Source organism: Peromyscus maniculatus, chromosome 10, assembly GCF_049852395.1.
Source record: "Peromyscus maniculatus bairdii isolate BWxNUB_F1_BW_parent chromosome 10, HU_Pman_BW_mat_3.1, whole genome shotgun sequence".
NCBI lineage: Eukaryota > Metazoa > Chordata > Mammalia > Rodentia > Cricetidae > Peromyscus > Peromyscus maniculatus.
Genome location: NC_134861.1, coordinates 100969043 through 100995044, shown reverse-complemented (window position 1 = coordinate 100995044; position 26002 = coordinate 100969043). Strand labels below are relative to the sequence as shown.

Sequence of the window (26002 nt, the reverse complement as noted above, 5' to 3'; positions counted from 1 at the left end):
TGATTGCCCAGTAGCCAGGCAGTAAATATAGGCAGGACAAGGAGAGAAGAGAATTCTGGGAAGTGGAAGGCTGAGGCAGAAAGACGCTGCCAGCCGCCGCCATGACAATGAACATGTAAAGACACCGGTAAGCCACAAGCCCTGTGGCAACTTACAGATTAATAGAAATGGGTTAATTTAATATATAAGAACTAGATAGCCTAAAATCTGACATGGCCATACCATTTGTAAGTAATATAAGCCTCTATGTGTTTACTTGGTTGGGTCTGAGTAGCTGTGGGACTGGCGGGTGACAGAGATTTGTCCTGACTGTGGGCAAGGCAGGAAAACTCCAGCTACACCCCAGCACTCATGTAAAGGTGGGAAGACAACTATGTGGAGTTGGTTCTCTCCTTCCGCTCTTATGTGGGTGCCAGCAATCAAACTCAGATCACCAGACTTACACAGAAAGAGCCTTTACCCTTTAAGGCAAATTGCCAGTCCCTAGTCTTCTGGAGTGTGGGAAAAAAATGGTTACTTTCTGAGTCTTGGTTTCTTCTTTTATTTAAAGAAGAAAGAAAGAGAGAGAGAGAGAAAGAAGAAAGAAAGGAAGAAAGAAAGAAAGAAAATTGCACTAGATGATTTTCTTCCTATTTGTTTGCTAGCTAGCTAATGTGATTATATTCTAAGAACATTTTGTCTGTGTTGATTTGCATTATTCTATATTTACAAATGTGTTAGAATTAAGATGTCTTGCCGGGCAGTGGTGGTGCATGCCTTTAATCCCAGCACTCAGGAGGCAGAGGCAGGTGGATCTCTGTGAGTTCGAGGCCAGCCTGGTCTACAGAGCCAGTCCAGGACAGGCTCCAAAGCTACAGAGAAACCCTGTCTCAAAAACCAAAAAAAAAAAAAAAGATGTCTTACTATATTTAAAATGCTGGCTTTATACCTAGAGAAGTTTTAGTCATGAATCTTAGCCTTCTAAATCACATTAAAAACTATATATATACATATATATATATTAAAAAGGGGTTTTAAATGTTTCCCTTTTTCCCATTTGCATATTTAAAAAAATCTTTTTTTGCATAATAATGTACCTGAATTTCTCTTTTAAAATTTCAAGTTCACTTTTATACAGATTACACTTTTCCTGAAGCCTTTTGTTTTCTTTTTCACAGTTATTAAGATTTTTCTCTAATAATTCTTCTTCAGCTTGAACCTAAAACAAAAATTTGTTTTAAGTGAATATACTAATATAATCACAAGTTTTATATTGTTTCAAATTAAAACTATGAGATTTTGGAAAGAAATAGGAATAGGATAAACATTTCATCTACTGAAGTCCCTGGTACTGTAGTGAAAAGAAACAACATAACACAAAAGGAGGAGGACGTCACTACCTATTCAGAAATCCTTAAGGGCCAGTAACACTGGCAAGAACAATGTCACCTGTAGGCATGACCAAAGCAAGCAATTTAAAACAGGCAGCATATATCCAACTATACATTAACAACTGCCCTTAAGGCCAGGTGGTGGTGGCACACGCCAGGCAGGCAGATCTCTGTGAGTTTGAGGACAGCCTGATGTGCAGAGCTAATTGCAGGGCAGCAGGGCTACACAGAGAAACCGTGTCCCGGGTGGGGATGGGGGGGGCGGTGAGGGAACAAGTGTTTCAGAAATCTAATATTTGAAATTTTAACCCAAATGAAATAATGTTTATGTTTAATGAAATGTAATGTTTAATAACAACCCAAGGGGCCAAAAAGAAAGTTCAGTGGGTAAGGGTACTTGCTGTTTAACAATGCAAGCCTGACGACCTAAGTTTGTTTCCTGGAACCCATGTGCACTGGTTTAAATTCGAATGGCCCCCATAGGCTCATTCTGAATAGCTGGCCCCAGTTGGTGGAACTGTTTGGGAAGGATGGGAAGGTGTGGCCTTATTAGAAGAGGCGTCTCACTAGGGGCAGGCTTTGGAGTTTCAAAAAACTGTCGCCATTTCCAACGTGTTCTCTGCCTCCTGCCTGAGGATCCACATGTGAGCTCTCAGCTGTTTCTGTCACCATACCTTTGCTCTTCCATCATGGACTCTAAACTATCTGGAGTCATGAGCCCCAAATTAAAAGCTTTCTGTTATGAAGTGCCTTGGTCATAGTGTTCTGTCACAGCAACTGAAAAGTACTAAGGCACCATGTAAAGGTGGAAAGAGAAAAACAACTCCACAGCTGTCTGCTGTCTCATGTACACTGTTGTGTGCACGCGCGCGCACGCGCGCACACGCGCACACACACACACACACACACACACACACACACACGCACGCACGCACGCACGCACACACACACACACACACATACACACACACACACTGATAATAACAAATTATAATAGCACTCAGGTTGTAGCAAGAAGAGTGGAGGACTGAATTAACCTATTCCATTTCCTGTTTATCCTTTGTTATATTAATCAACTACAGGGTTTTGCTGAGCAAAATTATAAACTACTAACCCTAAGAAAATTTTAAAAACCTATTACATTTTCCTTTTTCCCTGAAGACATTCTTCCTAAAAGGCTTTTTCCTCTCACATGTCACCTTACTAAAAGTCCCTTCTAAGATATATATTCCCATGAGAACCCTCTCAAAGGCTTTTAAAAATGGTGGATGGTGGCACACACCTTTAATCCCAGCACTCCGGAGGAAGAGCCAGGCGGATCTCTGTGAGGCCAGCCTAGTCTACAGAGTGAGATCCAGGATAGGCACCAAAACTACACAGAGAAACCCTGTTTTGAAAAGCCAAAAAAAAAGCACATATTATATAGAATAATCTGTTCCATTATAATAATGTCATATATCCATATATTTTGGATAACTGGGGGTTTTATGCTTAATTATCTCAGCTTTTCTATATTACCTAGTTCCCTGATTTATTTGTCAATATATTTTAAAAGCTGTTTAATTTAATATCTTTCATAGTTATACCTTTCATCCTCCTCTCACTCTGTACAATTTTTAATGCCCAAGATTTCTACCATTTAAATACTGTAGACTATACCTGGAAGTATGAGTCCTCATTAGAAATCCACAACTGAATATCCTGCAGTGATTTCCAAAATATAACTCATTTCCCCACAAATAATCTATTTTGATTCAAGATAAAATCACCCACAAGTCACTTACACCAACATCCCAGAAACACTGTACTTCTCTCTCGTTGACACCTTTACTGTTCTTCACTAGGCCCCATCTATTCTCCAGCTTTCACGTCTCACTACTTTCTACTCAGATGAATCATCTTTCTAGTTTTTTAAGATAACAATATTAAATGTGTACACACGATGAATGCATGTAGGCATGTTCATGTGTAGCCAGAGGACAACTTTGTGGACTGGGTTCTCTCCTTTCATCTTTATGCAGGTCCCTGAGATCAAACTCAGGCTATCAGGCTTGTACGCCAAGTGCCTTTATCCACTGAGCCATCCCACCAACCCAGATCTGTGATCTTCATTGCCTCTTGCTTGGTCTCTCACAGTATGTTTGACTTGAATCTCACCACTTCCATACAGTTTCAGATATAAATGTGCATTTAGAACATGTATTTTACTTTCTCCTCAGCTTTACACTAGTGCACGATACACAATTATCTTTGAGATACAGTAGCAGCTCAAACATACTGGCATTGCCCACTTCATAAAGCTTCCTGAGGCCCCCAGAGACTCCTTTTCATGACTCCAACTACACCTAAATTTTATGTTATTCCAAAATACTGACATCATTTTTCTACAATATTGCCAGTCTTACTAGACTGTGAGCTTTTCATAGTAAGCATTATGTATTATACATCACTAAATCTTCCAAAGACTAGCACTTAGCCTGGTGTGGTGGTAATCTAATTGTACTGAAATATTATTTTGATTGTATGTTAATAAATAAAGTTGTCCGGGGGTCAGAGCTATTAGAGCCATAGCAAGAGTGTGGCGGTGGTGGCACACGCCTTTAATCCCATAGATATCTGTGTGTTCAGGGATATAGCCAGAATTGCAGACATATGCCTTTAAGACCTAGGGGGCTGTACATTCAGACAGTGACGAGGCAGTCATGTGTTTGGGTTTACAACCAAAGAGAAGGCAGAACAACATACTATAAAAAAAACGAACAGACAGGAAGTAGCTCTCTTTCGCGAAGCTGGGACAGCAGGAGGAAGGGTGAGATTTTAGCTCTGAGCTCTGACCTCTCGGCTTTCTCCTTTACATTGTTTCTGTGTTTCTTATTTAATAAGACGGTTAGTTACATCAATAGCCTGGTATGTAAAATGACCATTTTTTTTTAATTTATTTACTTTTATTTTATATGCATCGGTGTTTTGCCTGCATGTATGTCTGTGTTAGGGTATTGGAACTGGAGCTGCCATGTGTGTGCTGGAAATTGAAGCCTGGTTCTCTTGAAGAGCAGTCAGTGCTCTTAACCATTGAACCATCTCTCCAACTCCAAATAACTGTCTTTTTTCTTTTCTGAATTACTAGTGATTGAACTTAGACTCTGATGCATAATAAGCAAGTGTTCTACCACTGAACGCCAGCTTTAGCTCCATATATAAAATAAGTGTTAATTGTAATTACAATTCAACAACTAATAAAAGTTCAATATGTAAATACATTTATTTAACCATAATCAGTAATAACTTTTCTTCCTCCTCCTCCTCTTCCTTCTTCTCCTCCTCCTCCTCCTCTTTCTCTTTGTCTTCTTGAAACTCTTTGTAGACCAGGCTGGCCTCGCTCAGAGATTTGCCTGTCTCTGCCTCCAAAATACTGGGATTAAAGGCATGTGCCACTACTAGTAACTTCTTATTATAACACTTTCCTGAAAGAATTTGTTCTCTGACCTTCTTTCTTTTAACAAAACCATTAAATTCCTTTTCTTAAATTATAATCTCAAAATGGAAGTCTCTCCTATCAATACACTTGATCAGACCTCTGTTTTGAGCTCAATATCTGAATGTCCAACTTGTAGTCTTCTTTGATATAGGTTTTATTACAAAAATATTAAATTGGTAATAAAATCATTGCATTTCTGTATCCGATCAGATGAGAAGATGTTCCTTCTGAGAGGACAGTAGGTCAAGTGGGCAGTGAAAGGTTGTACAATGATCTCTGTCTTCATTTTCAGTGAAAATAGAAATAAATTTCCTGCTTCTGCTTCTCTAGTTCCAACTTCTACTCATTTACTCTTTTCTCTAATTTTTTTTTATTTGTTATACCTATTCTTCTATTTCTTCAATAAAGGTTTCTCTTGGTAATAAAAATACTGGTGAACATCTTCCTTAACTAATATTTAAATATTAGTTTATCCCAGCTACTTTGGAGGCTAAGACAGAAGGACCTTGAATTTGAATTTGGGACAATCCTGGACAACATCATAAGACCAATCTCAAAAAATAAGCAGGACTGGAAAGACGGCTCAGTGATTAAAAACATATACCGTAGAGGACCCAAGTTCAGTTCCCAGCATCAACATCAGGCAGCTTACAGCTTCCTGTAACTTGAGCACCAGGTGATCCAACACTTTCTTCTGGCCTCCATGGGCACCTACACTCATGTGCATATAGCTTCCCTTCCAAATATATATGTAATCATTAAAAATTATAATGATTTAAAAAACACAAAATTAAAATATATTTGAAATAAAGTTTTGCTTCAATTATTTTATTATAAAATAAAATCTTTAAAATTATTATACCAGGGCTGAAGAGATGGTTCAGGGGTTAAGAACACTTGCTGTTCTTGCAATCTCCCACAAGATGGCTCACAACCATCTGTAACTCCAGTGCCAGAGGCTTTGACACCCTCTTCTGGAAAGCACACATGTGGTATGCAGACAAAAACCCATACATATGAGTTAAAATGAACATTTAAAAAAATTATTATTCCATAGGTAAAAACAATCTATGTATTATATAACACAAGACACAGAGTTTGAACAAACACTTCTCTCACCTTTTCCAGTTTTTCAGCCACTTTTTGTTTATATTGCTGGAAAGCTTTACTCAGCTCTTCAGCATTGTACAGTGCTTCATTCCTTTGTTGTTCAGCTCTAAGGTTTAAAAAGAAATAATAAAAGTAAGGAATTCTCTGCTTGAGAAGTTCATCTTTAAGCCAATTTGTGTGCATGTATGTATGTGCATACCATGTGGGTGTTGTATGTGTATGGACATATGTGGTGTATGTGTTATTGTGTATGTGTACACAAGTGTATGTGGCTACATATCAATATGTTTGAACATGAAGTTGGAGGCCAAATGTCAACATCAAGTTTCTTCCTCAATGGTTTTCCACTTCATTTTTTGAGACAAGGTCCCTTCATTGAACCTGGGGATCATTGTTTTGACTAGACTGGCTAGCCAATGAGTTCCAAGACTCTACCTGTCTCCATCTCCCCAGTGCTGAGATTACAGATGTATCTGTATTATAGATGCCTAGTGGGTACTGGAGATCCAAACTCAGGTCCTCATGTTTACATTGCAGGTTTTACCAACTGAATCATCTTTCTAGACCCAGAAGTAGATTTTTTTTTAAACTAAAACTAAAACAGAGTAGTAGGCTTTACTGTGAAATGATAGTTTTACTACAATAACTTTTTCACTAGAGCAGAATAAATGAAATATAGCATGAAATGGTTATCAACTCAGAAACATATATAAATTCCTATGCATAGGCAATCCTATCCCCTAATCTAGAAAACAGACTAGAGGAGCACCATGACACTGAAAAATACATTTCTAAAAGTTGTCTTATATAATCAATCTACAGCATAGAATGTTAGATATTCAGTTCTATGACCCATGCAAAAATTAAGTTAATTTTTTAAAGGTACTTAAAAAACAAAAACAAACAACAACAACAAAAACCACTAACTCTCAGGAGACAGAAGCAGGCAGATTTCTTTCAGTTTGAAGCCAGTCTAGTCTACATAATAAATTCTAGGTCATCCAGAGTTACATAGTAAGACCCTGTCTAAAAACAAAAACAAAACCAGCAATTTTTACTAACATGAAACTGAACAACAAAAAAAAAACAACCAAAACCATGCAATATTTAAGCCAGACCTTACTCCTTACCTCCTGGGTGAGCCTGACTTTTTTTCTCACTTCTCACAGTTAGCTGAGCGCACTAAGTTCATTAATTAATATTATCCCTGTATAACAAAGTTTTATTTTTATACTTAAAATCATACCTGTGGTGGTTTGAAAGAAAATGGCCCCCAAAGGAAGTGGCACTATTAGGAGGTATGGCCTTGTTGGAGTAGGTGTGGTCTTGTTGGAGGAAGTGTGTCACTGTGGAGGTGGGCTTTGAGGTCTCATACATACTCAAAGCCATGCCCAGGGAGACAGTTCGCTTCCTGTTGTCCGTGCAAGATGTAAAACTCTCCATTTCTGCCTGCACATCACCATGTCCCACCATGATGGTAATGGACTAAACCTCTGAACTATAAGCCACTGAATTAAATGTTTTACTTTATAAGAGTTGCTGTGGTCATATGTCTCTTCACAGCAATAGAAACCTTAACTAAGACAGATATTAAGCCACCTAGTAATATTTGTTAGTACTTAATTATATAATAGGCATTTTACATGTTTTTTTTTCTCATGCATACCAAGGAAGTGTCAACTTAAAAGATATGTGGTGGAATATTTGAGAAAACTGTGTAAAGATGTGTCGCTGTTTTACCTTGCCTGCCTAAGGCACCTGATTGGTTTAATAACTAAATTGTCAATAGCTAGGCAGGAAAGAATGGGTAGGGCTGAGGAACTCAGGGTTAGAATATGGTGCAGCAGGAGAAGCCAGCATGATACAGAGGGAGTCAGATGTACAGAATGGAAGAGAGGTAAAGAGCCACATGGCAGAATATAGATTAATAAAAACAGGTTAGTTTAAGTTGTAAGAGTTAATGAGACAAAGCCTAAGCTAAAGGCCAATTTTTCATACTTGATAATGTCCCCATGTCATTATTTGGGGGCTGGCAATCCAAAGAAAGTCAAAGTCCAACTACATATATAAAAAGCTGAAGTTTTAAAAATTAAATGATTTTCCAAGATAACAAAGACAATAAGAGATAAGATTAACTGACTCCCAAATCTAAACATTTTTCACTACAAAATACTGCCTCACAAATAACATATATTGCTGTATAAATATTCCTCCACTGTATAAATATTCCTCCAAACCTATTTACATGAAAAAATGACTTCTATATATGTTTGGAGTAGTCTTTAGGAGTGTAAGTGCATATGGAAACAAATATTTAGCTATTGAAGACAATGTTACCTATTTATTTATTTGTTTGTTTCTCTGTTTGTGGCACTGAGGATTGAACCTAGCTGTACATGGTGGTGATGTTCTGAGGTATATCACCAGCACTCTTTAAATTACTTTATTTTAAAATATGGTCTAAGCTGCAAAGGCTGAAGGTGAATTCACTCTGTAGCTTAGCTAAGCCTTAAACTCAGGGACTTCCTCAAGCTCCTTAGTAGCTAAGATTACTTTCTTTATAATCTAATATAATATCATAATATAAATCTATAAAACATGTTTTATTGTCAAACATAAAAATGTAGATTACGGGGCTACAGCAATAGATCAGCAGTTAAGAGCACTTTCTGCTCTTCAGAGGTCACAGTTTCAGTAACCAGCACCCACGTGGCAGCTCACAACCATCTATAACTCCAGTTCCAGGAGATCTGATGTCCTATTTTGACTTCCATAGGCACCAGGCACACATGTAGTGCACAGACACATAGGCAGGCATAATGCTCATACACATTAAATAAACAAACCTTTTAAAACATTTTTATATTTAGATTATGATTTAATCCTATATAAAAGTTGCAGTAGGCTACAGATGCAACTCAGTTGGTACAGTGCTTGCTTAATACGCACAAAGCACTGAGTCTGAACCCAAAAGAGAAAACAAAATCAAACAAAAACTCCCTAATAATATTTGCTATAAAATTTCATTAATTTAAACTCAAAAGTATCAAATATTTATTAATGTAAAAATTTATTAGTACTTAAAGTTGATCATTCCAGCAAGGCCTAGTACCGTAGACCCATAATCCCATCATCAAGAAATTTGAACACAAAAGGATGGAAGACAAAAGGATAGAAAAAAAAATCATCCTGAGTGAGGTAACTCAGATTCAGAAAGACAAACATGGTATGTACTCAGTCTTAAGTGGATATTAACTGTAAAGTAAAGGATTCATGCTACAATCCACAGACCCAAAGAGGCTAAGTAACAAGGCAGGCTCAAGACGGGTGGGCAATGCATGCATCTCCCTGGGAAAAGGAAATAGAGGAGATCTGGTTGGACTGGGAGTGGGTGGACATGAGAACTTGAAGGACAGGGTTGGGAGGGTGGCAAGAGGGGGAGAGTGCTGAGAGAGATGACTGTAAAGGGGGGCCTTACAGAGTTGGGTAGAAGCCTGATGTAAGGGAAACTTCCACAAGTTTACAAGGATGACCCCAGCTAAGACTCCTGGCGGCAGTGGATGCATAGCCTGAATGGGCATCCCCTGTGATTGGATTGGTGACTACAGCAGAGAGCCTTCATAAAGTGGCTGATGGAGGCAGGTTCAGAGACCCACGGCCAGACATTGGGCCAAGCTTGGGAAGTCCTGCTGAGGAGAAGGAGGAGGGATTGTAGGAGCCAAGAGTGGAGTCAGAGACACTGGAAGAAAACCCACAGAAATGGTTATCCTGGCTCATGGGGACTCACAGATTCTGAACCAACAACCAAGGAGCCTGCATGGGACCGACCTAGACTCTCTAGATATATGTGACAGTTGCGTAGCTTGGTCTGTTTATGTAATGGGAGCAGGGCTGTCCCTGGTGCTTTGGCTGGCTCTTGGGAACCTATTCCTCATGCTGGATTGCCTTGTCCAGCTGAATACAGGAAAAGGTCTTAGTGTTGGCAGCTTGATATGCTATGCTTTGCTAATGCCCATGAGAGGTGTGCCCCATTCTGAGCAAATATGGAGGACAGGTGGGTTGAATGGAGAGCAGAAGGGAGGTGGAAAGAGGGAGTGGATGAAGAGGAGGAAGGGGAGGCTGCAGCTGGGATGCAAAATAAATAAATTAATCAATTAAAAAAAGTAAAAGACAAATACAATTTTCTGAAGGGCAATTTGGTAAATTTATTTTCATAAAAGTCTTAAAACATTAGCCTTTGATTCAGAGATTCTATTTCTTAGAAGTTAACCTAAAGGAAATGACAGACATACAGAATGAATTACATACAAATACAGTCATGTGACATCATGTCTTAATATTGGGAAAACAGAAAATGTTCAATACGAGAGAAATTAATGAAACATGATCAAGCCACATGATGACATGTAATGCAATTGTTAGAAGACATGATTCTAAAAATAATGACAAATGGAATCCTGGGAATGCATTTTTGAAAATAAAAAAAAAAACAAAAAATAAATAAATAAAACAACATGATCTGTGAGTAATGGAAGAGGTGGAGGGCATAGGCAAATAAGAAAAATAATGTGTGTGTCAATTAAGAAAATAGCAGACACCAGGCAGTTGTGGTGCACACCTTTAATCCCAGCACTTGGGAGGCAGAGGCAGGCGGATCTCTGTGAGTTCAAGGCCAGCCTAGGCTACAGAGTGAGCTTCAGGAAAGGCGCAAAGCTACACAGAGAAACTCTGTCTCAAAAAAAAACCAAAAAACAAAAAAAAAAAAAAAAAAAAAAAAAAAGAAGAAGAAGAAAGAAAGAAAATGAGGCAGAAAGACGACAGCAAATTGGATATCAGCCTGGGCTGCCCTGTATGTTCTAGGCCAGGCAAGATTACATGGCAACGGCCCATCTCAAAAATAAGTTATTTACTTTAAAAGAGACATGGCTCAGTGATATAGCTGTTGTATAGCATGCACAGGTTCAACTCTCAGTGCTATAAGACAAAGAAAGAAGTCTCACAGACCTTTTTCCTTGTTTACTTTGTTCCAGTAAGTCCACCTTCAACTTTATACATTCCTCTTTGGCCTCTTGTAAACTGTGTTCCTTCTCAATCACCATTTTCTGACTCTGCTCTAATTTATCTTCTGCTTCCCTATAAATAGAGAATAAATTTTGAGAACTATAAAAATGATTACTGGAGAAATATAAGAATAATGTAACAATAGGAATTCAATTACTTTAAATCATTGAGTTAAAAAGACAAATATACAATGAGAAAGGCATATTTATAAGTTATTAATGGGAAGACTATTTATATGGCATAAAAAATAACTTTCATCAAATGAAAAGCCCATCAAAAGTAAAAGCTCACATCATATTTCACATTCAATAACTGAGCATGGTGGCACACACTTATATTCACAACATTCAAGAGGAAAAGGATCAGGAATTCAAAGTCATCCTTAGTTACAGTCTCTACAAAAACAAACATATTTCCTACTAACTAGAAGCACCTCTATATACTTCAGAAACAAAGCAAATATAATTGTTATCATTCTGTAACCAAAGATATCTTTGACTGTTCTACCCAATAAAAAAACACAAAAATGGTTAAGTAGTAAGAAGTACAAATTCTGTGCTGGAAATTTTTTGTTATTTATTGATAATTATCATTTAGTTACCCAAAATATTGAAAACAGTAAAAATGAAAAACTACTACAATAACAAGGGATAGAGAGATGGCTTAGTGGTTAAGAATACTTGCTGCTCTTCCATGGGACCAAGGTTCGAATCCCAGCACCTATAACACCAGGTCCAAAGAATCTGATACCCTCTTCTGGCCTCCATGAGCAGCAGGCATGTACATGGTGCATAGATTTACATACAGACAAAATACACATACACATAAAATAATTAGAAGAAATAAGAGTACAAGAAATAGTCCAGGAACACCTTTAATACCAGCACCCAGGAGGCAGAGGCAGGCAGATCTCTGTAAATTAGAGGCAAGCCTGGTCTACACAATAAAACTCTACCTTAACATGCAAATAAATGCCAGCAAGATTGGTAAGGCCAAGGTGATTGCCATTAAGGCTGATGACTTGAGTTCAAGCCCTGGAACCCACATGGTATAAGTAAAGTAACTACAACAGGTTTTCCTAACCTTCACATGTGTGCCATGGCATGCTCACACCACCACCCACACCCAATGAAGAAATAAATGTAATAAAAACACTTTTTAAAAAGAAATACCAATTACAAATAACTATTACATGTGATATAAAAATCACACCAGATACAATGAGTTATGCCTTTAGTCCAATCACCTAGGACATTAAGGCATAACGACTTGAGCCCAGAGATTCAGGTCCAACCTGGACAACACAGCAAGACCTTGTCTCCTAAACCCACAGAGGCTAGGTAAGTAGAAAGGGTACACAGAAAAGAAAAGGGAAATACAATGATATAAAAGGGAAAGTTGGAAAAATGAGACAAGGAGGAGTAAATGGTATGGGAGATGGAAGGGCAGGGTAGAAAGAATATGGGGAGGGAGGGATAACTAACACTAGAGACCTTTTGAAAAAACATATGAAACCTACTACTATAGAAGCTTCCTAAAATATATACATATACAAAAGTTTAAACAGAGTTATCCTATAACGAGGGGAAGAGTAGTTCCCTAAGTAGATACCACATTCTATTAAAAAGGAAAAAAAAAAAGGTACCAGCTCCCCATACCCGTAACAGGTTACCCCTTTTTGAGTTATTGACCAATGGGCCCATGGAACCCCAACATTACAGACTACTGCCACTGCTCTTAGTTACCTTCCAGAATTTGATGGTAAGATCCTACTGCTGAAGACACTATATACTTGAGTCATAGAACATGGAGAAATCTAGCTAGTACTCAACTGGAAGTTTATCCCTACTGGATAGCTTTCACAGGGCTCCAAGGTTCTATGCAAGCTACTGGAAAAGAAGTTATCATGAATCTCATCAAGCTGAACACTTCCAGCTACAATAATGACCTGCCTCTCAAGATATGCCCACTGAGGCAACAGTGGCACAAATGTTATGGAAGTGACCAACCACTTTGTCCTTGGATTTAAGACCTGCTCCATGAGACAGAACCCATACCTGGCACTGTCAACAAGACTAAGAACTTGTGGCTAAACTGGTCATAAGCCCTAGGGGACAATCTACTAATATTATTCTGCTATTAGCATGAAAACAATTCCTAATTAGTTATTATACTCAACAGTGCATGGATCAACCCTTATCAGAGAAGCTTCTTCTGATAGTAGATGGTAATTAACACAGAGATCCACAACTGGTCAATATGTAGAGAATAAAAGGCTGTGGGGTGTTCAGCCTTAAATGGGACATCTAGGCTCAGATATCTTCATGGAAGAGAGAACAGAAAGATTTTAAGATTTTAAGAGTGTGTGACTTGCTGGGCAGTATTGCCACACGCCTTTAATCCCAGCACTCGAGGCAGAGCCTGGCAGATCTCTGTGAGTTCAAGGCCAGCCTGGTCTACAGAGCAAGATCCAGGACAGGCACCAAAACTACACAGAGAAAACCTGTCTCAAAAAACCAAAAAGAAAAAGAAAAAAGAGTGAGTGATTTTAGGGAAGACAAGTGTATAGAAAAAAACAGGGAAGATACATATATCACAATTATGAGAGCATGCACAAGACCTCTATAAGATCAAGCCAGATGAAATTCCAGAATGGAAAAAGGAAGGTAGGTACAAAGTCCTACCCATAACTGAGAAGCTATTAGCATTTGATAGCTTCTGAAAGGAGAGTCATTTTTCTTTAATGGTGTAAACTCTGGTATATCAATCACACTCCAACACAAAAAAGACCCAAAGTCGGGGGAGAGGGTGAGCAAGTGAGTGAGCGAGCTCCTGCACACACACAAAGTCGCATGCATAGTGAGATAAGGGTGAATCTGAGGAGAGTTGGTAGACTGGGAGGATATGATCAAACTACACTGTATGAAATTCTCAAAGAATTAAAAAAATTGATCAGAAAAAAATTCACAAAACCAAAAAAAATACATTAAATATAATGTAGCATAAGGAAAGTTCTAAAACTGGTAAAAGACATTTTTAATATACATCAGAATCACCTATGATACTTATTAAAACATAGCTGGGCATTGTGGTACATGCCTTTAATTCTAGAACTCTGGAAGCAGAGGTAAGAGGATCTCTGATTTCAAGGCCAGCCTGGTTTACAGAGAGAGTTTCAGGACAGCCAGAGCTACAGAGGAAAAAAATGCTTGTATCAAAAAATATACATATATAACCAGGTGGTGGTGGCGTATTCCTTTAATCCCAGCACTCAGAGGCAGGTGGATCTTGGTGAGTTAGAGGCCAGCCTGGTCTACAAAGCTAGTTCCAGGACAGCCAGGACTACACAGTTAAACGCTGTCTCGAAAAACAAAAAACAAAACAAAACATATTAAATACACACACACACACACACACACACACACACACACACACACACACCTGAGCTTCATCTTACAAAATATGCGTGTGCATGTGCGTGTGTGCATATGCATGTGCGCGTATGTGCATGTGCGTGTGCGTGTGTGTGTGTGTGTGTGTGTGTGTGTGTGTGTGTACCTGAGCTTCACATTTCAAGGTTTGTGGTTGAGTAAGCTTGAGACAGGACTCAACCAAGTTCCCAGATAATGCTAATACTGCTAGTCCCAGAACTGAAGTTAGAATTGCCAGTGTTCTGTCTTTCAACGGTCCGTGGAAGAATTAGGGTCACCACAGGATGAATTTTAGCTTAGGAGCAGCAGGGAAATCAGGTTCTGGTGAACTGACCGCCTTTGCTTCTCAAAAGGTCTTTTTAAATATTATTCAATTCATACCTCTTAGCAAGTCAATTTCGACAATTTGTTTGAAGGAACCAAATGCCCACATAATTCTCAAGCACCAGACCTCCTGGTTTTCAAAGTAATCTCATAACCAAGTTTTGCAAAGGCTTTGAACCTTCAGGAAGAACTCAGTTAAGAATCAAACACTTCAAACAAAAGGTAACAGTAACAAAAGGTAGAATCACAAAAGGTATTTCAAGGCCTTGGTGCTAACACTCTGGAATTCAAGCCAGATACAATGCTCTGTGGGATCTCCCGCTACAAGAATAACTAAAATATAGCATGATGCTCATTATACATTATATTCAAAGCAAAAGATAAGAATAAATTATAAAATACCCTATTTCTTGTCCTTACACTATATTGAAGCAAAGAGTTTGTGTTGCATTATAGGGCAAGAAATGAAGTAATTCATATTAAATAAAATTCTGCAAATAAGCACCTCAGCTTAAAATAATCCATCTTTAGTTCTCGTACCCTGAAGGTAAGTTACAGCTGTGAGAAACTATAACTAACTGAAATGAATTTAATCATGTGCTAAGATCTTATTAAATTACTAAAGATCTAATGGAATGGAGGTAAGAGATGGTACTTAATAAGATAAAACAAACAGAAATAAAAAATAAAAATTTCCAAGCTACACAGTGCATTTACCTTAAAACTTTATCTTGAGCTGAAACTTCTGCTTCCAAATTTATAATCTGTTCTTCTAAGATTGGGATGTTGGCTGCCTGCTCTTGCACAGACTCAAACATAGACATCTAAAACATAAAAACAATTTTTTTCGGTACTATGTTTCAGGAAATAAATCAATTTATTTAGATTTTAGTCTTTCTTTGTCAGATGAGAAGGTTCAATAAGACTCTTCAGTCACTGGCTAAACACAAAGAGTCTTTCCTGTTCCTTTCCTCACCTTTCATATGTACACAATGATCCTAAGACGGACTCAGCATAGGACCTGCCACTATCCTCAAGTATCTTAGTATACTTGGGGGAAACTACATACAGTAACTCCTGACACCATCTAGGAAGATTAATTTTACATAAGTTAAAAGACTATATTTATCTGATCAAAGTGAAAAATTAGGTAAGAAATATATATTGAATTTTTATAACTTAAAAACTAATTTTGGGAGCTGGGCAGTGGTGGCTCATGTCTTTAATCCCAGCACTCAGGAGGCAAGGGCAGGCAGATTTCAGTGAGTTCAAGGGCAACCTATTTACAAATGAGTTCCAGGACTGCCAGGACTACACAGAGAAACCCTGTCTCAAAAATAAATAAATAATAAAATAAATAAATAAATAAATAAATAAAACAAAACTGATTTTAAGTAGGATGTGTAATAGAGAAAACCTAGATAATTCAGAAAAGTACAGTAACCCTACAGTCAGATATAGTAAAACTACTAAAGCAGGAGAGAAATATACAATATATGGTGGACAATTGATTTTTCTTGAATTAGGCAATAATCAAAATATCAATTTTGAGAACTGCTTATACTTATGAAGTAAGTTTAGAACGTGAAGTTGGGGACAGGGAAGACATCCTGAATACAAAAAGATAGTCCAGAGTCTCTACAAAGTCATCATCAACCCTTTTCCCACTCCCAGAACACCAACAGCAAGCTAAAAGTAGAAAATATGTAAGATATTGAGCAGGAAAGGCCTCTGAGATGAATTAGAGATATAAATAATGGGATAAATATAAAATCATCACGCCCAAGTTTCTACTCCCATCTCATTTGGGGCTATCCCACAAGCAAAAGCCAAAGATTTTTATTGTTGTTGGGGAGTTTTTTGTTGGTCTTGTTTTGTTTGTTTTTGAGATAGGGCCTCTCTACATAGCTCTGGCTGTCCTGGAACTCTCTCTGTAGACCAGGCTGGCCTCAAACTCACAAAGATCCACCTGCCTCTGCCTCCAGAAGTGCTGTGATTAAAGGCTTGCGCCACCACTGCCCAGCTCCTGCCTCTGCCTCCCAAGTGATGCATGCACCACCACACCCAGATCCAAATATTGTTTACTGAAGAAATTAGCTCCAAATAAAGGCTATTACAACTAGTCCTCCTCTGGGGTCTGTGAATACTTTCCAAGAAAATGACTACTTCTATAAATCATCACTCACAAATGAACAGACTTTGCCACCACATGGACAATTTCCAATTTCTGTGCAATACAAAAAAAATTACATTTTATACTGCATCTGGATATTATAAAACACAAAACAAGCAGAACCAAGAGCTTCACCAAAGGAAGAAATAAAGTGACAGCCAAAAGACTCAATAAAAAATAATACTGAAAACATATCCTGGAAAAAAATCAAATAACATGAAAAAATCACTTTGACTTACACAGAACAAGTCCTGAAGATCTGGAAGACAAACATAAGTGACCACATTTCATAGGCAAAATAAGAGACAAAAAGGGAAGATAGTTACACTATCATACAAAAGGTGTAAGAAAAACTAGCAGGACACCACGCTGCTGGTGTAAGGTACCCTTCATGTACTCAACGTAAGTAATAAAGGGCTATTTAAAGATATGTTAACACACCACACACACACACACACACACACACACACACACACACACACACGGACACACACGAGTAGATTTTACAAACAGGAAAACTGAGGGGCTGGCATAATGGCATATCCCTGTAATCCTACTACTTGAGAAATAAAGGCAGGAGAATCATGAGTTCAAGGTCATTCTCAGCTATGATGAGTTCAAAATCAAAAAAAAAAAAACAAGACAAAAACAAACAAAAAACAATGGCAAAGGATTTAGTTAAGTTTGTAGAGTTCTTGTCTAGTATGCTGGAGACTCTGAATTCTATCTTGAGCACATTGAAAACAGGATATAGTAGTACTTGTCTATAATCCTAGCCGTTGGGAAAAGAAGGAAGGAGGTTCACTTTAACTATAGTGAGTTAAGAACAGACTGGGATATATAAGACCCTCCCACAAAAGCAGAGCAGTGGTGGTGCACGCCCTTAATCCCAGCACTGGGGAGGCAGAGACAGAAAAATCTCTGTGAGTTCGAGGCCAGCCTGGTCTACAAAGTGAGTTCCAGGACAGGCTCCAAAAGCTGCAGAGAAACTCTTTCTTGAAAAACAAACATACAGAAAACAAAACAAAAACCAAGGTTTTTTTTGTTTTGTTGTTTTTTTTTTAAGTGAGACCTTTACATGTGTATAGCTTCATGATTTTTGTTGGTTGTTTTGGGTTTTTGAAACTGGCCATGGCTGATCTGGAACATCCTCAATAGACCAAATGACCTTGAGATTAATGGTGGATCCTTGTGTCTCAGTGCTGGCAACACAGATGTGAGCTTTCATAACCAGATATACAGTGCTTTTCTATCACTAGAAATATCAGACAGCATGTTTGAGATTGACAAGTACCAAGAATGACCTTGAACATCTGATTTCTTTTCCTTCAACTCACATGTACTATAAACATAATGTATCATTTAACCTCATAGTCTTTCATGTAAATCAAGCAACTCTGTACCTTAGCCTTAGTCCTGATATATTTACCTTTTCTTCTTTATTGGGTTTTTGTTTTCTGTTTTTGTTTTGTTTTGTTTTCTTGAAACAGGGTTTCTCTGTGTAGCCCTGGCTGTCCTGGAACTCATTATGTCTCTGAGATCCACCTGCCTCTGCCTCCTGAGTGCTGGGATTAAAGGCATGCGCCACCACTACGCAGCTTACCTTTTCTTCAAAAAAAAAAAAAAAAAAAGTTTATGTGTATGAGTGTTTTGCTTGCATACATGTCTGTGCACATGTGTAGAGTGCCCATGAAGGCCAGAAGAGGGCATCAGGTTCTCTGGAAATGGAGTTACAGATTGTTGTTAGATACCATGAAGATGCTGAGAACTAAGCATGGATTCTCTATAAGAGCAACAAGTATTCTTAACCACTAACCCATCTCTCCAGTCCCAATACTTTATTCTTTAAAAAAGAAAGGCTTTGTTGCAATATATTTTATGGGCATATCAGTTTACATGATCATCTCTCTGTGACTGGACATCTTGAGTTCTTCCATTTTGGGGTATTTTACTAAAAGGAGAGGTGCTATTTGTATGTGTCACCACAATCAGCTGGTGATTCATATTTTATGATACCAATAATACAGTAAAAGACGCAATAAAATAATTTAGATAAGAAAATTGAGTAATGGTATCATATAATGGAATATACTGCTAACAAGAAATAACATGGAAAAGCCATGTAAAAGAACCAAAAAATACCTAAGAGTATATATGAAGTAAAAACTACAGGCTGGAAATTGACTCAGCAGCTAAGAGCACTGGCTGCTCTTCCAGAGGAGCCACATTCAATTCCTAGCACCCACATGGTTGCTCATGACCACCACTCCAGTCCCAGAAATCCAGCACCCTTTTCTGGCCTCCACAGGTACTGCCTGCACATATATAGAAACATACATGCAGGAAAAATATCCCCACACAAAATAAAATAAAATTTTAAATAAAAAAAAAAAAAACTATTCAAAATAGTATGAATACAACTATGTAATAAAACAATAAGGGGGTTTCTAAATGACAGAATTTCAAGATGACTTTTCATTTTTTTAAGATTTATTTTTATTTTATGTGTGTAGGTGACTTGCCTGTCTGTCCACCATGTGTATGCCTAGTGTCCTCGGAGGGCAGAGAGAGCATGAGATCCTCTGAACTATAGTTGCAGATAGTTGTGAACCACTATGTGGGTGCTGGGAACTGAACAGATGCTTTTTAACCACTAAGCCATCTCTCCAGTCCCTTTTTTTCTACTTTCTAAGTTTCTAACAATTTTAAGAAGTTGATTCTGCACACGCCTTTAATCCCAGCACTCGGGAGGCAGAGCCAGGCGGATCTCTGTGAGTTCGAGGCCAGCCTGGGCTACCAAGTGAGCTCCAGGAAAGGCGCAAAGCTACACAGAGAAACCCTGTCTCGAAAAACCAAAAAAAAAAAAAAAAAAAAAAAAGAAGTTGATTCTGGCTGAAGAGATGGCTCAGGTGTTAAGAGCAAACACATGGTGGCTCACAACCATTGATAATAGGATCTAATGCCCTTTTCTGGGGTGTAGGCATACGTGAAGACAGAACACTCATAACTTAAATTTTTAAAAAAAGTGATTTACCTAAATGAAAAAATAATTAAAAATTCTCCTAAATTATCTTCAGATATAATCATTTCATCCCTTGTCAATATTCAAGTAGCATATAAAATTTTCTACCTGCTAGATAAGCAATATAAATATTTTCCAATTATAAATCATAAAATATTATAAATATTCTCTTAACACGTCAAGAGACATACTTTTGCTTTTGACTGTGTCAATTCAAAGTGGACAGATTCTATTTTAGTCATTAAAGAATGATTCTGTGTGACCAAACAAGCATTCTGTTGCCTAAGTCTATTAAGTTTCTCTCGAAGGCTTTTAATCTCTTGATCCACAGAAGTAGATGAAAAAGACACCTGAAAATAAAAGAAAAATGTACATGAAATTTTTTGATGCTTATACATAATTAGTAGAAAATGGCAATAATTGCCATTAAAATTATTAAACAACTCAGGACAATGAGATTTGGGGGTACTGATAAAACAAAGGTGAGACAACATTCTAACCCACTTGTGTAGCCCAATTAAGTGTAAACTGTGAATGACTGGTACACTTTATTAAACTGGGGTATTATTTAGTAAGTCAACAATATCACTCCTGAGTATAAATATGACAGTAATCTTTCGACTTCTGCACCTGAAGATATTCACAGCCACCCTGTGTATAAAAGAGGGTATGGAAGGAATACATATGACAACCAACAATGAAACAAAACATTCTTTAACTTATGCATGTATTTTTACTATGCTGTTAAATATCTTATAATACATTTTATTATTTTCAAAATTTTGAGAAACATATGTACAGATTATAAAGTCAAACTACATAAAAGAAAAGGCATACAAAAACACATCCTGCCATCTTTAGTAGCCAATTGTTTTACACATTAATTTTTTTTTAAAATAGGTTTGCTTACCCAGGTTGATCTCAAATTCCCTACATATACAAGGATGACTGAACTTCTAATCCCCCTGCCGCTACCTCTTGAGTGCTAGGGTTATTGGACAAACTCACCATGCCCAATTTATGAGGTGCTCAAAATCAAACACAAGGCCCATGCTAACTAAGCAACATTCTACCAACAGCACTTATCTTCAGCCTTTTTGTTGGTTTGTTTATCTGGAATAAGGTTTCGGGCCACGCTGTCCTGAAACTCACAGCAATTCTCCTACCTTGGTCTTCCAAGTGCTAGGATGACAGTCATGAGCCACGACTGTTGCGTGAAACCTAAATGGTCTTTTAATAAAAACCCGGAGCCAGATATTGGGGTAAATGCTGAAAGATCAGAGAGACAAAGGAACAAGCCACAGCCATTTTTCACCTCACCAACTCCACGAATCCTCTGACTGAATGCCCCTGAGTCCTCAGCTGAAAGGGCCTCTTGAGTTCCTGTCCCTTCAAGCCGTATGTGCTTTTCTCACGCGGCCATTTCACCCCCATCTCAACTTTCCCAGTGCTGGATAAAAGGTGTGTGCCACCACTGCCTGGCTGTTTCTTGTGCAGTCTAGAACTCACAGAGATCCAGAGGGATCTTTGCCTCTGCCTCCTGAGGACTAGGATTAAAGGTGTGTGCCACCACTGCCTGACCTGTGGCTAAATCTGTGGCTAGTTCTGTCCTCTGATCTTCAGGCAAGCTTAATTAGAGTACAACAAAATATCACTACACACAACCATGCCTGACTTTTTACAGCAAATTTATAATTTAGTTTTCGAGTGATTCCAGATGTATATAATTACTCACTTGCCTTTTCTCTTTATACAAAGCTAACATTTTATTTTTTTTATTTAAATAATATAAACTGGGAATTTCTCCATAATAAATACAATGAAAAATTCATAAGTTTTCCTCTTAACTGTGGAGTTTTCACTGCATGAAAAGTTAGGATATAGAAGGAACAATTATGGAGCAGGGAAATGGCTCAGCAATTAAAAACACTGGTTGCTCTTCTCAAGGACCTGGGTTCAATCCTAGCATCCATATAGAAGCTCACAACTGGAAGTTACCATCTATAATTCTGGTTTCAAAGAATCCAACACCTACTTTTTACCTCTACAACGTAATTGCAGGTCAAGCACTCATACACATATAACCATATTTAACAAGAACAATTATATTCCAATCTCAAACACTGTAGTAAAAGACTACGGAAAACATGAATAAGGCATGTAAAGAAAAACTTATTTTAAATAATCAGGTATAAAAATAATAACCTTATCTCTTGGTTTCTTTTGAAAATCATTACTACCAGATGTTTTACAAACTTTCTTATAAAGTGGGTAGTTTAAATGTCCCAGGCGGCTAGGTTGAGTAAGCTCTTCCAAAATAAGCCTTTCAGATCTTGAAGAATTGCAGACACAATCAGAATTTTCACTTGGACTAACACTATAGAACAAAGAAAAATTACATTTCAGTCTGACAAAGTTTTTACCACAAATTTCCACATATAACAATTAGAAATTAGATCCATAGCTATGAACATAAGATGGTGTTTCCAATACATTTTTCATAAATCACAATTAGTTTATATTAGCAATCTATGTATTTCCTGAATATCTTTACTTCAGGAGTAAAAGAAAAAAAAAAGCAGCTACAATAATGAAAGATTAATAAAATTCTGAATATACATTTTATACTGATTCCTGATATATTAAAGATGCTTGATTTTTTTTTTTTTTTTTTGGTTTATTTTTCGAGACAGGGTTTCTCTGCGTATCTTTGGCTGTCCAGGAACTCATTCTGTGGACCAGACTGGTCTCGAATGCAGAGATCCACTTGCTTCTGCCTCCCAAGTGCTGGGAGTAAAGGCATTCACCACCACTGCCCAGCAAGATTTTTTTTAAATATGTAAATGATCATTAATATTTCCATTTTTGCCAGAGCGGTGGTGGCATACACCTTTAATCCCAGCACTTGGGAGGCAGACAGGTACATACACAGTGAGTTCCAGGAAAGGCACAAAGCTACACAGAGAAACTCGGTCTTGAAAAACCAAAAAAAAAAAAAAAATTCCATTTTCACAAACTGAATTGTATTAAAAAGTATAGAAAATTATACCTTAGTCCAGAAGCATATTAAACATAACATATAATGAAATCTAGTCATTTACATTTATAAACTAATACTTTAATTTATACATGTGATTTTATTTCCTTGCCTGGATAACTCTTCCCCTAAATTCTGCAAACTCCATTCTGTTATTTTCAGTTCATGTCTTAATGAAGCAACATTTGCAAGCAAGCTTTCTTCCTCATTGTCGTTGTCTTTATTATAGTTGTCTGATGAACTGGATTCCATTTCCTTAACAAAAAAAGAAAGAAATTTCTTATATTTTGCCTGAAGATTTTATGGTCAGTCAAAATATTCCCAGAGCAATAAAATTTAAGAAGAAACTGTAAAAGTGGTTGGTACCAAGACAGACAGACAGAGTTTGTTCCTCAGGACCCACAGATTAAAGGAGAGAACAGACTCCCACAATTCATCCTTTGACCGCCACATTAATGTGCACACACAAATGAATTGATGTAATTTTTTAAAAATTTGTTCAAAGTCATGCAAATTTTAGAGGGTCAAACCAAGATATGAATCAAAGTATACTTTTCTAATTAATATCAATATGAAGTGTTAGAATTTAATAATCACCTTACAAGCACTGGGCATCTGATAAGATGTTACCACTAAAATCTTCCATGTTTTCTTATAAGGTAGTATTATCAGATAAGTTATCTTCCTCCCATTCACAGTGGTTATAAAATTTAAATATACTCACATTCACAAGTCATAATCACAGCTCAAAGTGACATTTAGAGGCTCAATATGGTTACTATTCCTTTAATCCTAGCACTTGGGAAGTAGAGGCAGATGAGCTCAAGGCCAGCCTGGTCTACATAGTAAAACATTCTCTCAAAAAAATACAAAACAAAAAAGACATTTAGCAATTCAACTCATGGTACTACGTGGGGTGAACCTTTGTTGCATCAACTGGTGAGCAAGCAGCTCTACGGTTAACTAAAAGAGAAAAATCATGATGCAGCTGAAGAGATGGCTCAGTGCTGTCGGATGGTCTGTATGTCCTGTGGGAGCACGTTCTTGGGTTCCTCGTGGCTTTACCCAGCAAGTCCGCAAAGAGGATGATTAGGACCACGGGCCTGAGTGCATGTGTCTGAGATGGTCTGCACTTGGCTGTGCTGTGGAATGGTCTGTATTTCAAGTTGCTCTGATTGGTCAATAAATAAAACACTGATTGGCCTGTGGCTAGGCAGGAAGTATAGGCAGGACTAACAGAGAAGAGAAATAAAAGAACAGGAAGACAGAAGGAGTCACTGCCAGCCACCACCCTGACAAGCAGCATGAATAGATGCCGGTAAGCCACAAGCCACGTGACAGGGTATAGATTTGTGGAAATGGATTAACTTAAACTATAAGAACAGTTAGCAAGAAGCCTGCCACGGCCATACAGTTTGTAAGCAATATAAGTCTCTGTGTTTACTTGGTTGGGTCTGAGTGGCTGTGGGACTGGCGGGTGAGAGAGATTTGTCCTGACTGTGGGCAAGGAAGGAAAACTCTAGCTACAGCTCAGAATTTAAGGCTCTTTCAAAGGCTTGCTATGGCTGTCCTCAGCACCCACATGGGTGACTCACATCAGTCTGTAACTCCAGTTCCAGAGGATCCCAAACACCCACACACATAAAGTAAAATTAATATTTTTAAAATCACAGCAAAGGATATTTTCTAATTATTAAATTAAACTCAAAGCTCAGGCTTTCTATTCCTGCTACAGCTCTACCTGCATAGTCTTACAGTTTCTCCTCTCTCATATTTCATTCAATGTTTTCATGGCAGTTCCTCTTTCACTGCCCTTCTTAAAATTTGGACTACAAATGTTAATTCCCATGTATTACGTTCAAAAGTGTAATGTAAAAAATAATAATAATAGGGGCTGGAGAGATGATTCAGCGGTTAAGAGTACTGGCTGCTCTTCAAGAGGAAGCAGGTTCAATTCCCAGTAGCCTCATGGCAGCTAATCAACTATCTGTAACTCCTGTTTCAGGGGATCTGACACCCTCACACAGACACACAGGCGGGACAGACACCAATGCACATAAAATAAAAACAAATAAATTACAAAAAAAGAAAATAATAATAATAATAATGTAATGTATTTAGGAAAGCTCAATATTTTGAATGGATAAATTGCCTTCTCCCTCCCCATTCAGGTAAAATAGTTTAGTACGTTTATTCCCTATTCAAAATTTCGCAGAAGTAGGGTGGATTAATAAAACCTCTCACCTTATTCGAAAAAGTTGATGATTAAAATTAAATGAGATGTTTTGTAAATAAAATGTTTCTACCCTCTTTCTGGTTTTGTTTTCACAAATTTGCTTCTGCTTAAGTTCGAAGACTTCCCCAGTCAGCGAGTAACTCAGGTCCCCATTCTGCCTCACATCGATTCAACAACATCACGAACTTCCTATAAGATAATCATGGAGAGAAAAAAAAAGAAAATTTAGACCAAAAAATGCTGCTTAATACTGTATAACACCATCTAAGTCAAGCTTTTATGTTCAACAATTTCTGCATTTTCGTGTAAGAATTTTCTAACCGTTCTGAAGCAGCAATGAGTACGTCTAGTATTGACACATTCTCATTTTCCTGAGGGCCATTTACCCGTCTTACGTACGTAGAAAGGCTCAGCATCTTACCTAGGGCCCTGACAACGGTATCTTCAAGCCTACTGAAAAATAAAAAATAAGTTTTTAAAAGATGCGTTCCAGCTGTACACCCGGACACTCATCAAACGAAGGACAAGCACCCTACACTCCCCGAATGGGACAGAAAACTACAAGGTTTTATACTGTGCTTTATCTCAAGAACGCTCAGTCTGCTATAGGAGGAGCTCCATCTGCCTGGAGGGAGCAGATCATCTGGCATCCTCCTCTCCGATTCTGCCTCAAACCAAACACACCACCTCAGAGGAGCAGACTCGGCGCCAGGACCAGGCCGAGCGCAAGCCGAGTTCCCCGGAGGAACCAGTCCCTCCC

The 26002-nt window shown here is 37.9% G+C and overlaps 1 protein-coding gene across 5 annotated transcripts in view; it reads right to left on the bottom strand.

The window, feature by feature from the left end:
• Ccdc18 (coiled-coil domain containing 18) overlaps positions 1–26002 on the bottom strand; it is a 126104-nt gene that overhangs the window by 99883 nt on the left and 219 nt on the right. The window contains exons 1-9 of one of the 5 annotated variants that reach the window (XR_006061704.2): positions 25664–26001; positions 25251–25431; positions 23119–23261; positions 22175–22346; positions 20161–20319; positions 15492–15598; positions 10963–11091; positions 5968–6064; positions 1077–1198 (exon numbers count right to left, since the gene is read on the bottom strand). Coding sequence is in view for 4 of the 5 variants with exons in the window: in XM_042257819.2 (XP_042113753.1) it covers positions 1077–1198; positions 5968–6064; positions 10963–11091; positions 15492–15598; positions 20161–20319; positions 22175–22346; positions 23119–23258 (926 nt within the window). In the remaining variant the exon portion in view is untranslated. Of the gene's footprint in view, positions 1–1076; positions 1199–5967; positions 6065–10962; positions 11092–15491; positions 15599–20160; positions 20320–22174; positions 22347–23118; positions 23262–25250; positions 25432–25563; position 26002 lie in introns of those variants that run through there. The other 4 variants (XM_042257819.2, XM_042257818.2, XM_076547088.1 and 1 more) reach the window with 4 other exon arrangements.